General features: G+C 36.2%; 1 protein-coding gene across 2 annotated transcripts in view; it reads left to right on the top strand.

The window, feature by feature from the left end:
- Positions 1–18,424, top strand: part of Gpdh1 (Glycerol-3-phosphate dehydrogenase 1) — a 168,748-nt gene that overhangs the window by 132,084 nt on the left and 18,240 nt on the right. Inside the window, exon 9 of one of the 2 annotated variants that reach the window (XM_081749107.1) lies at positions 18,305–18,347. The exons of the other annotated variant lie outside the window; for it this stretch is intronic. Coding sequence (XP_081605233.1) covers positions 18,305–18,347 — 43 coding nt within the window. The remainder of the gene's footprint in view (positions 1–18,304; positions 18,348–18,424) is intronic. 2 annotated transcript variants of the gene reach the window in all.

Here is an 18,424-nt window from a genome sequence, read left to right as displayed (position 1 = left end):
AACATTTTGGCCACACGAATGAAATTACGCTTTTCTCTGAAGCATGCTATTTGATAATATCAAGAATAATGAGTATATAGTGAAAAGACTGAATGCATTTTGAAATCATTATATTATAGATCACTCACCGACAGCGAAATATATTTTTCTCTCTTAAGTGATTTTTTAATTTTTTTAATTTTTTTTTCTTAAATAACGAATTTTCCTCATAATGAAACGACTTTGCATTTGTTAAGTTAAAGATGTGTGAAATATTTCATGTACTTAAATGAACTAATCTTGACTTTTTTTTCGTATACCAGATTAGTCGGTTTATATCCAACCCGTTTAGCAACTCTGCTGTCACCTGAGTAGTAGCACTAGAAACATGAAACTAACTTCGTTATTAGTGTGATGTGTCAGCTTACAGGTACCAGAGTGGAATGTTAGTACAGGTGAAATGCCCCACACTTACAGGAAAAGGTATATCATGACTTTTGTTCACGCACATCTTTTGTATAAGCGGATAGTGAATCAGTGTCGGGGAAGAGTTTAACCATCTGAAGTGACCACCGCTGAAGATATCGTGGCCAGGCAAACTCAAAGTGGCCCATACAGAAACATTCCTCAACAAAGGTTACCAGCGATAATGTCGCCTAAGGTGCTTCGTGGATTTCGTATACTGACAGATCAGGAAAATCTACGACCCCAACGTAAAATAGTACAGAAATTGAATCTGCCGTAGTCCACTGTCAGCCAGGTTGTCGATGTTTTGGTCTGTGGTGCATACATAAGGGGCAGGTTTTTCACAACTTCTTTGAGCGCGACATTCTTGAATATAAGACAAACTGCCGCATACTGTACGAAAGACATGTACCGGGGTCAAATTGGAAAATAGTTATTATATTGCATGAGGTCTACATTAATCTCACGCGTAATGGTTACATTCAGGCATACGTATCGTGACACCTCAGGCAAGCGACTTATCGAGTTTTAACAGTGCCGAGAAAGTTTCATACAGGGGATCATATGTGTCGCCACATAAGGTTACAAGGGAAAGTTAGAGGTATGGTAAGTGGGCAAAAACGTGAAGGTGAATATTACTTACTTCCAGAAATTCATCATGACCCAGTCTATTGTTTCTACAGAGTAAAAAGAACAGATGCGAATCCGTATGGACAAGGCGTTCAGCCATACCGCGGATCATCTCTCTGGTTATACGAGGCCTGTCTAAAAAGTATCCGACCTTAATTTTTTCCACGCAAAGAGTGATTCTCAGGCGGCGCCACCGTGCACGGTGGAAGGAGGAACCTTAATGCGCATGCTTGAATTTTTTCACTGCGTTCGCGTGTGCCAGTCGTGAGCTGGTGGTCGCGAAGTGAGGTGCTGTTGGTAGTGTTCGTCGGATTTAGTGTTTCTCGCAAGATGACTGAACGAATTGAGCAAAGATACTGCATCAAATTCTGTCAAAGGCTGGGTGATTCTCAAAGCCAAACAATTCGTAAGATTCAGCAGGTGTTTGGAGAAGATGCGATGGGTGTAACACAAATTAAACAATGGTTCAACCGATTCAAAGATGGCCGCACATCAGTCGAGAGTGAGCAGCGTAGCGGCAGGCCCCAAACTGCTCGGAATGCAGCTGTTGTTGAGGGGGTGCGAAATTTGGTGATGGCAGATCGCCGTTTGACAGTGCGGGAGATTGCAGAAGATGTTGGAGTGAGTAAAGATTCTGCACATGCAATTTTGCGTGACGATTTGAACATGAAACGAGTGGCTGCTAAATTTGTACCCAAGTTGTTGTCTCAGGAACAAAAAGACACCCGTTTTGACGTTGCACAGGACCTTCTGGACACCACCAACACTGATCCTGGGTATCTGAATTCCGTGATAACTGGAGATGAGTCATGGGTGTACGAGTACGACCCAGAAACAAAACAACAATCGTCTCAATGGAAGCATCCCGATTCTCCAAGGCCGAAGAAAGCGCGGCAGGTGCGAAGCAAAATCAAGGTGTTGCTGACTGTTTTCTTCGATGCCCGTGGAATTGTGCATCACGAGTACGCACCGGAAGGACAAACATTGACAAAGGAGTACTATCAACATGTTCTCAGGCGACTCCGTGACGCAGTCCGGCGCAAAAGACCAGGCATGTGGACAGCGAAGAACTGGCACGTCCATCATGACAACGCCCCAGCACATTCATCCCAATTGATCCACACGTTCTTAGCCAAACATGGAATTACAACCGTTCGCCAACCTCCCTACTCTCCAGACCTGGCTCCTTGTGACTTCTGGTTGTTTCCAAAATTGAAGACGCCTCTGAAGGGATCCCGTTTTGAGAGTAGAGAAGACATAATGCGGAACACGACGACGGAGCTGAACAACATTCCAAAAGAAGACTTCCAGCAGTGGAAGGATCGGTGGGCTAAGTGTGTGGAAGCATAAGGGGCCTACTTTGAAGGGGATTAGGGTCCCAAATCTGTCAGGTATTCGCAACTATTTTTCTGGCCAAAGGTCGGATACTTTTTAGACAGTCCTCGTATGTTCTTATTTGCCTTATTATCTATTATGGCGTTGGGGGCCGCGGTGGCTCAGTGGTAGAGCGTTCACCTCTGGTGCTTGGGGTCCCGGGTTCAATCCCAGCCCCCGCCAAGTGAACCTTGTGGTGGACAAACACCGTGTGCGTGGGTTTCCTCGGGGTTCTTCCGTTTCCTCCCACTTTCTTCATTCCACCATATCATTCATTAATCATCATCACCGTCTCCTTTAGCCTAACCGGCATAACCTTGGGACGTAAAACTCAAAGATTTCTTTTTTTTCTATTATGGCGTTCCTGTAAAAAGCCCTGACGCCAGTCAAATGATTTCTGCGCATTTAAAATGTTGAAAGGACATGTATATAATTTTCGTCCCCGTTCCCTCACTGGCTATTGAAGACGTGCAGATAAGATAGAATTCCTGCGCCTGTGCTCCAACGTAGTTTGTTGCAGTAGAAATTATAATGTCGGGCGATAGTCCATAATGCTGGTGGTCTGATAGACTTAACCGGTAGTAGCGGTACTGCTTTTCATGGAATAAGTCCACTTTGAAAATTGGTTGGATATAATCTCATCAGCGTTTTATGTTTACCTTGAGTTTAAAAGCACTTCTTTTTGGAGTCCAGCAGTCAGGGCCGGCGCGAGGGGGGGTCGAGCCGTGCCACCGCCCAGGGCGGCAAGTCTAATGGGCGGCAAAAATTGAAAAGGAAAAGAATACCATCAAAATATAATGCTTCGTAATGGGCCCACATGGAAAAATAAAACTGTGTTCATCTGAGAATATAATTGAAATTACTTCACTCACATTTAGGAAAATACTCACTCAGGAAATTCGGAACATTTTTCCTCATTTTCAATTATCAAACAGGTATCGTTCAATATTTCCCTTGCAGCGACGTATATAAGATTTTCAGCTAGGGTGAATAAGATTATCAAGGTATATTTTATGTTTTTTTTTTCTATTCAACAATGTCCTAACGCTCCACTCGAAGTATGCAAAAGGTACACTCCCACTTGAGATCCATAGGAGGACCAAATAAATACCACCATTACTTACAAGGGACATCACCCAATTGTCCGGCTCCGATTTCAGTGAAATTTTTGTTGCTGATAGAGGACATGTATTCATTACTTGTGATGACATAAATTTTTGCCATGGTGCATGTTTTATATTTTTTAATAATTTTTAAAGGTTGTGATGTTGTTAATAGAGATTACTGCAGAAGTCCCTTACTACCCTTTGTAAACGAAGTGTTAATGAAAGAACAACCACGTAGATACGTATAGGGCCTAGGGGAAGTCGTATGGTACGTATGGCCTTGACGGCAGCCATCTTGAAATCCGCCATTTTGAATTAAGGTTAAGTTTTTTTAAATGGAAATAGGGCAATACGATACATAATTTCGGGCTAGAATTTAATCAGGAAGACAATGGTGAAGTAAGTTTTAAGATACACTCATTTGGTGAAAAGTTACAGGCATAATAATTGTTTATACTTACTATGTGCGGAAGTCCCTTACCTCAGCTTCTAACCCGCGTATTAATGATAATAAGTGGATAAAGGCTTCGGTAATACATATTATGCCTAGAGGAAAGTGATACGATAAGGGTATCATTGACGGCAGCCATCTTGAAATCCACCATTTTGAATTCAAGTTAAGTTTTGAAAACTGAAAACCATAGCATGTGGCACCAAATTTTAATAGTAAATTTTCTCCAAAAGCCAATGGTATGCTTATTTTTGTACTATAGTTAACCAGTATGAATTTGTGACTCTTGTAATGTGCACGAAACGTCCATTATTCGATCTTTCAAATTGGGAACACTCCTAATTTTCACCGCATGTTTTATGATTCCAACTGGCACTTTGCAATTGTTTCCATGGCTCATGTTTTCTAAATTTATTACATTTTTTTAAGAGTTGTGATTTGTCAGTTCATGAAAAGTGTTGGGATAAGCATCCAGCAATCTTTCTGAATTTTGAAGACTTGCCATGTAATTATTAATTTCATAGGCAATATAATTATTTATTTCCTATACCTGCCCTTCAAAAACTCGTTTACTGACATGAATCATCGCAGAACGAAAGAACTCCAACTTTGCATTCAGGTAATGCCGGAGACGTAGCTTGTAATGGATAGTAGATGAAACGAGAAATAAGTTGAAAATTCACTTCAAAAAAGAAGACAAAATATGATTGTTTTGTAAATCAATGGTCTTTTGTTTTGTTTTATATTTATTTGTTTATTGTATATTTATTTATTTATTTTCTATGGCAATATTTTAGCTAGTCAGACAAAAAAGTCATTCGTTTTCTAGCGATTGCTGTCGATGGTTCATGTTTGTAAGATTTATAATCAGTATTGATCGGGAACTCGATTAAGTTACACCTCTTTATAAACAAGTTACCTGTTTTCATATTTTGTTCATGGTACAAACAACGTGTTGGGAACAGTCATTTGATATTTTCTATCATTGCTGCTGTTCCTTTAAAGTTGTAAAGTCGTTTGCGCAACATGTAGGCTACATTTCATGATAATTTTGAGTTCGTGTTACACCAATTTCTTATAATTTCATTTGTATTTCTTTATAAATACATCACATAGGTCCATAGGTTCCTCATGTACTCTGGGTTAAAATAAATAATTACACTGCCTAGGAAATTAATAATTACACGGCAAGTCTTAAAAATTCAGAAAGATTGCTGGATGCTTATCCCAACACTTTTCATGAACTGACAAATCACAACTCTTAAAAAAATGTAATAAATTTAGAAAACATGAGCCATGGAAACAATTGCAAAGTGCCAGTTGGAATCATAAAACATGCGGTGAAAATTAGGAGTGTTCCCAATTTGAAAGATCGAATAATGGACGTTTCGTGCACATTACAAGAGTCACAAATTCATACTGGTTAACTATAGTACAAAAATAAGCATACCATTGGCTTTTGGGGAAATTTACTATTAAAATTTGGTGCCACATGCTATGGTTTTCAGTTTTCAAAACTTAACTTGAATTCAAAATGGCGGATTTCAAGATGGCTGCCGTCAATGATACCCTTATCGTATCACTTTCCTCTAGGCATAATATGTATTACCGAAACCTTTATCCACTTATTATCATTAATACGCGGGTTAGAAGCTGAGGTAAGGGACTTCCGCACATAGTAAGTATAAACAATTAATATGCCTGTAACTTTTCACCAAATGGGTGTATCTTAAAACTTACTTCACCATTGTCTTCCTGATTAAATTCTAGCCCGAAATTATGTATCGTATTGCCCTATTCCCATTTAAAAAAACTTAACCTTAATTCAAAATGGCGGATTTCAAGATGGCTGCCGTCCAAGTCATACGTACCATACGTCTTCCCCCTAAGCCCTATACGTATCTACGTGGTTGTTCTTTCATTAACACTCCGTTTACAAAGGGTAGTAAGGGACATCTGCAGTAATCTCTATTAACCACATCACAATCTTTAAAAATTATTAAAAAATATAAAACATGCACCATGGCAAAAATTTCTGTCATCAAAAGTAATGAATACATGTCCTCTATCAGCAACAATAGTTTCATTGAAATCGGAGCCGGACAATTGGGTGATGTCCCTTGTTAGGAAAAGATGTCCAAACTGGAATCATTCAGATTCTTAGTGAACAAATAAAAAGTAAAATACTGTCTTTGTTGAGAGTTGCAAAATATTATAGTATAATACTAGACTGTACGCCAGATATTTCTGGTACCGAGCAAATTACAATAATCGTTCATGTACAAATTACATACAGTAATGGAGAATGCCCTGTAAAAATTTGAGATCACTTTCTTGGTTTCGTAGCGGTAACAGACACCACTAGTCTAGGACTGACAGAAGTAATAATTAAACATATAAAGGAAATTAACATTGCTATCGAAGACATAAGGGACCAAGGATGTGACAATGTTTCCATTATGAAAAGCAAACATTCAGATATTCAGAAGAGAATTTTAGAAATAAATTCCCGAGTCTTCTATGTTCTTTGCAATAGTCATTCACTAAACCTTGTCGTTAATGATGCAGCCACAACATTTCAATACGCCGTTCCATTTTGTATAGCTAAAAAAGTTAGATTTTTTTTCTGCATCAGTTCAACATTGGGCCATACTAAAGGAATATATTAGCAGTCTCACTTTAAAACCATTGAGCACCACAAGATGGGAGAGCCGAATTGATGCTCCGACTCCATTCAGATACGAGTCCCTCGTATCAAACAGGGAAAGTTTATGATGCCTTATTTCAAATAAGTAATGGCAATAGAACAGATAGAATGATCGTCGTCCATGCTCTGTGTATAGCAAACAAGCTGCATAACTTTCCTTTCCTTTACTCACTAGTTATTTGGCATGATTTTTTACTCCACATAATCACAGTAATTAAAAGTCTCCAAAGCATTGATTCTCGTGTGTTGGATGCAGTTGGGGATTCTTGACAATATATCTGAATACTTTGAGAGGAGCAGAAATGTTGCAAAGTTTCAATCTTATTTAGTTGATATGATGGAGTTGTCACCAGCATTAGACATGGATGACCCGCGGATAGGTAATACAGTGCAAGCTCGAAGTCGAAAGAGGAAGAGACAATTTCAGTACGAGGCAGAGGATGAAGCTATTGAAGATCCACAAACAAGATACAAGAGCGATTTTTATTACAAAGTTCTAGACGTGATTGTGTTAGCTTTAAGAGAAAACTTAAACATCACATCGAGTATTTCTATTTTCATTACGATATAAGTAATCTTAAAGATATGTCACTTGAACTTTTGTCTGAAAAGGTACTGAACTTGCCGGCATTTTAACACACGAAGAATCGAAAGATATTAACTCCAGTGATTTGAAAGACGAACTAAAAGTGTTATCCGCTATAGTTAAACGAAAAAGTTCAACAAAAGAAACTTTAAGGAACATGACTTTACTCCCAATGTTAGTGTTACACTTAGGATTTTGTTAACCTTACCGGTAACCGTGGCAAGTGGAGAAAGAAGGTTTTCGAAACTTAAGCTTATTAAAAACTATCTACGTCTTCCATGTCTGAAACACTCTTGAGTGGCCTAGCGATGATATCAATATAAACGAATTGGCTGAAACATTGGACTACGCGAATGTTATACAGAAATTTGCTCATATCTAAGCAAGAAAAGTTTCTTTCAATTAAGGTATGTTAAATTCATGTATCACTATTGTGTTCTAGTACATCATAAGACTTAGGGTAATCACTTAATTTTGCCGTAATAGCTGATTCACTATTATTTTCATGCTTCATACTCTATTGGAAACACCTTTGGCGTGGGAGACCCGGGTTCGATTCCCGGCGGGAGCTCATGTGGTTCGGATTCCACGTTAATCAGTAGGTCCACGTCTCATATGGCCTCGCTGGCGAAAGGGACGCTAAACTAAAAACCAACTCTATTGGAAACACCTTTAGATATAAAATAAGTTTAAAAATTAAAATTCTTAGTTGTGACTAAAGCATTTTTTTTAAAATTTTATTTTCTGTATGCGCTGCTGTATATCACAGGTATACAGCGAAATCGAGCATACTGAATATTGTGTTATATATGGAGTCATTTAAATATTACGTAATCATTCGAGAGAGGTAGTTCAATTTTTTGTTTACTTTTACATTTCATACATGTTTTTAAACGGGGCATCCTACTTTTTCGTGACACTTGAACGTTTTCTGTCAAAATAAGGGTGTGGATAAGGGTGTGACATGTGAAAGTACCGCCCAGGGCGGCAAAACTGCTAGCGCCGGCCCTGCCAGCAGTAAGCCTGTGACCATCTTGGGTTCCCGTTACGTTATGAATTCCATTGTGCATATATCCTGATGGAAGCGTTCTCCATGGTTGTCATTTGCACAGTTAAGATTGAGAGAGGAAAAAAACATAATTGTGAACCCACAAAATGGAGTTACATCCAAGTTTATTCGAGTTTTTAGTTTTAACGATGCAAGCTTGATAGATAGTAATGAAAGATAAACTTTCTCTGAAGTCAGTAGAGGTTTATTTAGTACATTCTTCATACCAACGTGGATATTTGTTGTTCTTTTGCTCGTTGCTTCTTAACGTAATTTTTTACTGTCCCTGCCGTTCCATTCAGGAAGCAACTGAACTTCCTGTATCCCAGTTGCAATTCAAACAATAGAGCTATCTACAGCTTTGAGATCACTACAAATGTGCTAGCTATAGATATGTTTTATATTGCTTAACAGACACTCTTTATGTTTTCATGTGATTCCTTTATGTACGCATAAACAAGGGAGATCTATCTACATTTTCCATTCTGAAGAAGAGTTGCTTTCAAACGTAATTTCAAGAATCAGTGAAATGTCGCCATCGAGTCGCCATTATGCTGCTCGTCATGGACTCAAAGGTCTACATCATTATAGTGAATTAAGATGTCTGCTGGGAGAAGTTCAAATTTAGGTTGCCTCTTGTGTAAAGCATATATTTTTATACATCCAAGAGATTCCATTCATCTAACCAAGCCAATATCTTGACTTCTTCTTCTTCTTCTTCTTCTTCTTCTTCTTCTTATTATTATTATTATTATTATTATTATTATTATTATTATTATTATTATTATTATTATTATTATTATTATTATTATTATTATTATTATTATTATTATTATTATTAATAATAATAATAATAATAATAATAATAATAATAATAATAATTTTTTCTTTGATAAACAAGGAGTAGGATAACTAAATGAGGTTCAGAACTGGTTCACTCGGGAAACTTTCAGACTGGGATTAATTGAAGAACGGACAGACCGTTTCAAGTTCATCTGAACACAAATCGCCATCTTCATATTTTCGTTTACGCTGGACTATGATGTACAAATATACAATACTATGACATGCAGCCGAAAAATATGAATATATTTAGCGATATATCAATCACCGTTATTCGGAGAATTTTGTTGTCACAGTCCGTTGAGTGATCCATTGATTCTGTCCAAATCATGGATTGCCAGATTGAACTGAAGGCAAGCCGGAGACCAGTGGCATTTATGTAATTGGGGACACAACCTAGAAACTGAAGATTTTTACATGTTACTACTGTCGTTACTTCGAATTCTTATAACAACTATTACGAACTCTACCGCTACTACTAACTAGACCAAACTAAATGAAAATAAACACAAAACCGTGATTATAAATGTCTATCTTATTCATATATTTTTTGGAGATACTCGCCGCTAAAAATGAGCTCCATTTTCTAGAACAGTTTTGTGGAAAAATGGACAGGACATTTTCACATTCATCTGAACACACATTTGGACCATTTCGAGTTCTGTTGATTCTGTTTATATCATCTGCTTTCATTACACTAAACAGTCGGTCGACAGATGTATTACTGATCAGTAACCCCTCCCCCCCCCCAAAAAAAAGAAATTGAATTACTTTGAACGAATTTGGTGCATCATCTTTCTCTCTAAAAATGCACTCTATATTTTGCAATACTTCTGTCCTTTCCAACAAGTGTTGATATTATAGATTTCAGAACAGAGAATTCATTGTATAGTCATTTCCATCAAAACTGATTCTAAGTTTCATCTCCGTCAAATCATTCAATGAAAATGATGTTGATGCCGCATGGTAATACAGGCGTAACATGGAACTGGCATAAATAATTATGGCCTAGACCCGTTGAATGTATTTTAAAGCCGGAATACTCCGGGCCGCGCCAGGTGATCTAGAGATCACCTGGCATGTGACAAGACCTTTTCGACCGCACACTTGGCCTGGCCATATATTTACTAGAAGCAGGGCAGCCAAGCCGAGGTAGGAAAGGACGAGAGAGAATCCTGAGTGCATTGACCGTGTGTTTCAATCGCAGCATTCGAGAGGCTTTTGTCTAGCATCTGATCGAATGAATATGCGGTGCGAGACTTCCTTGCATTGCTCATAGTATTGTACGTCGGCATGGCTGCCCTGTCCTTTGGTCAATGTGCGCCCGATCTTAACGAACTTACAATACAAAGTAGATATTATGAGGAGTCCAAGATTTAGCCTAGTTGCATATTTTGCAGCCAAAATAAAGTTCATATTTTCTTCTAGTCGATGGAATTAAATTGAGATTTAAAAATTAATTTAAGCATTTTTTAAACACCATTTTTGACCATTATGTAATGAAGTGCACGTGCGGGAGGGGAAGGAGGAAAAAGTTCAACTATATCCCGTGTGACAGTTCCTTCAATAACTTGTATCAAGAGAGACTTTCGTAATTGTTTGCGAAAATTGTTTGCCGAAGACATGCAGTGGATCACAGTGACTAAGTAGTAAATCTGTTACCTTTGTGTAGATGGTTGGAAGTTCATTCTAGGCTTTTTGAGCTATGTAGTAAGAAAAAGTATGCATTCATTTTCTCGGAGTTCTTTCGTCTTACGTTAACACCACCACTTCATCAACTATTTTACTAACATACGCTTAATTTACTAGTCTCCTTAAGAATATAGAGCATATTCATGAAACTTCCGATTAAAATTCTCTCTCTTCAAGTCTGTAATCTGGAGTCGAGTCATTGACCTATTTACTATATTTATATCTTTTTTACAATGAGCTTAGAAACCTTTCTTTCTGGTGTTCAGCAGTAATCTGTTAACATCCTTTAGTTACCTTTATGTTAACGTTTTCCCATTATCTGTTTCCGGATAAAAACATTATCCATGCTTATCATTTATACTGTTACGATTGCAGGGAGAGAAGTAATTGCGTATCCGGTTGCAGTTACTTTTTTTCAAAGCTTTTGAATGTGAAGATAGATTCAGTGTACTTGTTTCTTTGTGATCACGGAAATCAAACTCTACGAAATGTACTGAATTCAGTTGCAGTTGGTGGTATTTGCAGGATTACGTCATCTAGCTTCATAAGGACAATTGGAAAGAGCTACCAAAGTAAAAGAAGTAATCTGATCAGGAAAATCAGCTGCTATGGCGATGAAACGAACAATATACTGACCACACATCTTTCTGCTTAAAATCATTGGCTGGTCGACTTAAGACTTTCTGGAAAATTCTTGATCATCTTTTAGTTAATTTTGTATAATATAGGATTTGAAAGCAAATTAATCCAAGATCCTTTACATACCACAAATTGATTAAACTTACTATTGGGATCACAAAATTGACATTCCGTAAAAGTCTTAAGAGTTTTAATTGTACGAATAGTTACCTTTAAATTTATAGAATCTAGAATGAGGTTTTCATCTGAGGTCACAAATACTGTTGCCAACATGTTTCCGATATAAATTTTATATATAACAAACTAATACGATTATCTTTCGGACAGGAGTAAGCAAGCAAGCAATATATATATATATATATATATATATATTGCTTGCTTGCTTGCTTACTCCTGTCCGAAAGATAATCGTATTACTTTGTTACTTTCTTAAAATATTCCCTTCATCCCATAGACGAAACACAACAATGTATATATAATAAAAACAAGAAACAAAGGAATTACATATTTATAATGTCCCTCTCTATCGACATTGAGATAAGAGTTTTTCAGAAGCGATGAATACTGTGTTAGAATAAAACCTCCGGAATAGGAAAGGAGATAGTAGCTACTCTTTAGTACAGTATGTTCCGAGGCACGGCCGTACCTGAGTATCGAACATCAGTTTTAATGGGAGTACCAAAGAGACCAAAATCACTCTAGATAACAATGCAAACTATTATAACATGTGTTTTATGTGTTTACGCACATTCTGAATCTATGCAGACGATATAAATATCCTGCAAAATATTTCCTTATTCTAGCAACTGCAGGTTTAAAATATTATTATTTATTTATAATTCAGTGGAGTACAAGATTAAATTCAAACAACGAATATTTATTTAACTGAATATTCTTGTACTAATAAAAAAAAACTATACAAAAGAACAATTAATACAGTACAATACAAAAGAATACAAAAGAAAAATTAAAGAAAACAACTTACGAATAGTTTTTCAAGACCTGTGTCAAATTTCCTAGCAAAAGAATATAGAAACAACCCTTGCTTTAGAACATTATTAATATAATTTTTATTTTAGACTGATACGTTTATATTCAAAAATGTCGCAATCAAAATTGAGTAATGGAAAACAATTTATTAGTGATATTACGTGTATTCCATATGTTTATCTGGAACTTCCTGTGGGGGAATAACAATAATTTTTAACCTAAGACAATATTTTATTGACAGAACCGCAAATTACACTGAAGGGAGAAAAGGTATGTTAAGAGAAAATGAAAAGCTATTTCTTCAAGATTTTCTCCTCAGTTTCCAACTCAATTTAACGTGCAGTTTTTCAGTAACACGCTTGTCTTCACGCGAACGCTTTAAAAAGAAAGTAAATGAACTAAAGAGCATTATGATTGGTGTACTCACCGAAAATGTTGTTGTTGTTGTTGTTGTTGTTGTTGTTGTTATTATTATTATTATTATTATTATTATTATTATTATTATTATTATTATTATTATTATTATTATTATTATTAGATTCTTTCTATTTAGATTTAGAAGGTCCTCTCCAAGTATATAGCAATAGTCACCCAGCATTCTTGGACTTCACCTGCTTTGATTGCTGTTTTCCATATTTGATAACTCCTTATGGAATGTTCGTGTTCATCTCTTAGCTGTACCAAGGCTATTGAGCTAAAGTTATATGCGAAGCTGAGCATGAGTCTGTAAATATATTTGATATCCCAGTTGTGCAGAAGTTCTGTAACAATATCTACTATGATTGTCAAGGAAATTTTCCACGTATTTATGTTATTCCCAGGCACTTGCCTCTGTTTCATTCAAGCTACAATCAAATTCAGGATCACTCATTAGCGGCTGTATTTGTGAACCTACAGAAGGTTTGTGTCTTAGCCAGCCGCTGAAAATCTGAACTGGAATATTCTCGCAGCAGAGAATTTGAGTTCCGTCATATAATGCTGCTTAGTCCCTCCTTTTGCAGATGGTGATCCATTAGAAAGTTTTTAGTTTGATATTTTTTTAAAAAAATATTTTATTTATTATGGCCTGCACTGAAATTCGTAATTCCTCTACAGAGGTTGATCTGTTTCTATTAGAACAAATTGAAGTTGTTGCTTACTTAAGATATTCCACCCCATCTCTATCGATCATGTTCGATGTAATGGTAACCAGTATAGATCATTAAATAATGTCACAGTTTCACTTCAGCAAAATTCATTGCAGCTGTACTAGAGGTGTATTGTCCACTCCTGTTTGCAGGCTTTCCGTAATCCATTTACGGTGCGATCCCGATACCGTTTCAGAAGTCCAAAAGTTCAGTATTCTATAGATTGAGCATCTGGACTCTTGACGGGAATATCCTTGTGGATATTAACCATGAGTCTGTAGAAGGCCTGTGATTTGAAGCTTTGTCTTAGTGCATTTCTAGACGATGGTTGTCGTCACCGTACAATGCTGGTATTTCGTCTGTGTAAATTGAAGATAAGACATGTTTTTCGTAATAAGTTGCGTTGATATATTAATTTTACGAATATTGAATTTCCCTCTGTAGCAAAAGCCAATAACAGCAATTTGTTTTGTAGACTAAAGTACTACAATTAGAAACAAATCTTGTTCAGAAGATTGGTTTTACCAAAACTCTATTATATATTTACCTTGTTCGTGTCCTTCCGTCCGCTTATAACGTTTACTCCATAGGATGGTAATCCAAATAGAGCAAACATTACATTAGATAGTCGTAAATAGGATGTTTGCTCGAGCGTTGACGATGAAACAAGTTATTATAAGTAATAGCTCCTTTCAACGCCAACTACACATAAGCAAAGATTCTAAATACAACCTTAAATATGCTTACACACCAAAGATTCAGCATCATAATTTTCGTAGGATAATAAACACCACAAACAATAAGTAAGAATTATTTCCAGTACCATGCACTTAAATTGATTACCACAAGGCTTGAGGACACGACATGCAAATCACAATCAATACGCACAAATGGACTTAAAATATTTTTAATAATTAATCATATCCCTGTCGTTAGGTATTGGGTATTACACTGAATTTTTATATCGATGTTTTATATATGATAAAATAAATGTTGATACAATTGTAGATTACATTATTGAGAGACTATTTTTGCAGCAGGGTTTCTTGAGCTGTTCTCTTGTCCTTGTCTTCGCGCAGAATAGTGCTGCCTACCGCCAAATCTCTCTAGTTCTCGCCGCTCGCGCGAGTCTCCCGTGTTGGGCGACGCAAGAGCGGACAGAGCCGTGACTGGCCGGAGAAGCGCCGGCCAAGGTCAAGCCAGTCGTCCGCATCCCCCGAGCGAGAAAACACACACATAGAAACGTAGTCTGCTTGCAAGTGACAGTTCTTTTAAAATAAAAGAGAATTAAACTGCTTGAGCCGCATACAGCCAAAATAATGTACAAACGAGTTTATGACACGCTTGACGAAAACATCTCAAGGATTACTTGATGGATTACCACCAAATTCGTTCAGTATATAGAGTTATAAGTTAGGAATAGAGTTCCTTGACAAAGGTAATATTAAATCCGGTTAATAATAGAAATAAACAATTATCTGTTTTTACGTTAATCACTGTAGAGCAAAAATGGTAACATATGTATTATGGACAAGCGGTTTTCTGCAATCCATTGAGCATCCTAAGAGTGCATTTCATCTATATCCTTTACTCTCTACTTAACCAGAAGTAGTAAAAGTCCACTACAGCTTTCGGTCTCAATATTGACCTTCATAGACCAAAAATGGAGAGAGAGCGAAAATAATAATAATAATAATAATAATAATAATAATAATAATAATAATAATAATTTATTATTATTATTATTATTATTATTATTATTATTATTATTATTATTATTATTATTATTATTATTATTATAAATAGATGTAGCATTCTAAAAATAGGAAATCTTCTGTCTTAATCCCCTATTCAAACCAGAAGTTTTAGATATAAACCACTTTCGGGTTTAACGTTGATTGCAGTAGTATTGATAAAGCAATAATAAATAGCGAAACGCGGTTTCCTGTAGCAGAAAATCGGCCACTTCCGGTTTTAACGGTGATCGCTGTAGAGTAAAAACGATCATAGGTAGCAAGAGGTTTCCTGCAGTCAATTAAGTGTCCCAAGAAAATATTCCGTCTTCATTTTAATCTTTCTACTACAACGGGAAGTGGTAGAAATCTACTATAAGTACCGGTTTCAATAGTAGTTTAGAAAATTTTATGTCACACAAGCCACTTCTCCACGTGGTGTACACGTGTTACTATATATAAATCGAGGAAATAAGTGTGTGTTCCCCGTCAGTCTCAGCACAACCATACATTATAAAACGTGTACACCAAAAGAACGGGTGGTTTGTGATGGCATATATGAGAGCAGCATATACACATGTACAAAGTCCCATATTTGAACTATTTGAACTAATATCAAGTATTAAGCTTTTAAACAAAATTCTGTTTCCAAGGAATTCCTTTAGATCAAACATATAACAAGCGATGTATAAGTGAATTTCGGTAAAAAAAAAAAAAAAAAAAAAAAAAGATTTGGCCGCTTGTGATACTAGGCGCCTCATAAATGGAAATGAAAGAGAATCAGTGTGCGAATTGAATATTTTCACCAGGAAGGATGAACTTACCCATATACGCTCAGGCATCGCACCTTTATATATATTCCAGTGAGTTCAAGTTGAAATTCAAGTGATTTCTCTTTCTCTCGTTCTTTTTTTCACTTTTCTGTCGCACAGTACGGATTTTTATTATTACACTCTCAGCCATACAATCATGTATTGATGATTACATTTTTTTTTTTTTTTACATGATGTTTAGATTCAAAAAATATTTATTTATTTATGGAGGTATTGCTTATGGAAAGAGAGTGAATGAGTGATGATGGTTCATCTAGTTGACAAAATCTAATAACGTTCAAACTGTTATTTTAACCAAGCTAATACGTAGAGAATATTCCTGGTACCAGCATTTCATTACAGTTAGTGTTTATTCATATTAGACCAGGACAAACAATACAAAAGGAAGAACTATATAAGTGCGAATATTTTTTTTTTTTTTAATTCAGAACAAATGTTAATAAAAGTACTACATATTAACCTTTTAATTACGTACCACATATGAAGAGAAGCGACATTTTCATTTAGTGATCCAATTATATGTAATAATAAATTTGAAGAGATAACAGAAAATTTTATCTATGTCGAAATATGAATTTCTGGCAGGTATTTTTCACAAAGTTTACTAACGAGGCGTAATTGTGGATCTAAGTGCAACAGTTGTCTAACTGACATTCACTTTACTAGGTACAAATGTAAATAAAAAATAAAATAAAATAGCAAAATAATGAATTTCGAGTACAAACTTAAAGTGAAGCATACAATTGGAGAGCTTCGTTGAAGTCACTGCCAAGCTCTCGCAAATAATTTTATAAGAGAATGGAAAACTGTCTGTTTTTCTCATTTTAAAATTATTTTTGTTAGACCCCAATTGCTCCTAGGTTCACAATTGAAGACTGTATAGAAATATATAAAACGTTATAGGAAGACTAATGCTGTTGTAGGAAGACCAATACATTGTTACTGAGTGCTCCTCCTCAGAGTACATAGTAAATTGATAGTCACAAAATTTTCGCTCCGCAGAAGTTTAAATTTAGGTCTAGAAATTCCTGATACGCCAGTTAGTAACAGGGCGACGCAGCTCGTGCTGTGAACACGTGCTCGTCGCTAGACTGGACTTAGTTCAGGCGGTCGCTGACAGATGGCGTTGGAGTGGCTCAGGCCCACAAGGGGCTGTTACGGCAAGTGTTTTTTGTTTGTTTGTTAGAAGTTCAAATTACAATGCGAGCAAACAGTGGAGGAAGAGGTAGCTATGCTTGAAGAAGATAGCTTTTTAATGTTTTCTTTAATCCGGACTTCTTTTCTTCCTTTCATCGAAAATGTCCTCATTACAAGGGAATATTTTATGAAGAACAAGGGAAATAAAGATATTCTTATTTCATAATTTCTCTTCGAGCCAAGACGAGAAATTTCTCTCTGCCACTTATGTGTTGTTTCCGTCAGCATCAGGAATCGTATATGGAATCTGGAGAAGATTTGATTTGATTTGATTTTAGTTTAGCGTTTTTTCAGGAGCAAGGCTATATGAGACGTGGATCTACACTTAACGTGGAATCCGAACCACATGAACTCCCGGCGAGAATCGAACCCGGGTCTCCCACGCCAAAGATGCGACGCCAACCGCTTAATCACGAGGGAATCGAAATTTGGAGTAGAGATATAAGTGAATTTTGAGATAAGGGAAACAGAATATACGAGAAAGATCTAATTAGATGTTATGTATATTATCATGGACTATGTTAAATTTTCAAGTGTTCATAACAGAATTTTCTTTCTTAAGTAGTTTATACAGAAATGAATTATGTGTACATTTTCTTTTCCTCTAGAAAGATACTGCTTTTGAAATAAAATTAACGTACAAGTGATGCAATGTGAGCATGACCAATAGATTGTTATTACATTAATTAGGCATGACTAAAGCTATTACTTAATACTATTCTGCTTGATACTGATTAAATTCAGTAAGTAGCATGTTAAGAAATAAAGCAACTTGTAATTTTGTTTCTACAAACTATCGTGTTCCACTTTAAAAATTCCCATATCAGCGTTTAAAGGATTTTGTAAATATAATAAATGGTTAATGTCTATAATACTAAAATCTCGTGGACTTCTTTTCCCACAGTGTCAAGTTTTATAATCCCGATGGAACACTTGGCTCAGCTGAGGCAAGTAGGGACTTATGTGGTTACATTTTGTGATATAGAGCACTCTAGTGAGAAAACAGGGACATTCTTAGCACGCT

This window comes from Thermobia domestica, chromosome 2, assembly GCF_964235325.1.
Source record: "Thermobia domestica chromosome 2, izTheDome1.hap1.1, whole genome shotgun sequence".
Classification (NCBI taxonomy): Eukaryota; Metazoa; Arthropoda; class Insecta; order Zygentoma; family Lepismatidae; genus Thermobia; species Thermobia domestica.
This window is presented reverse-complemented; position numbering and strand designations above follow the sequence as displayed.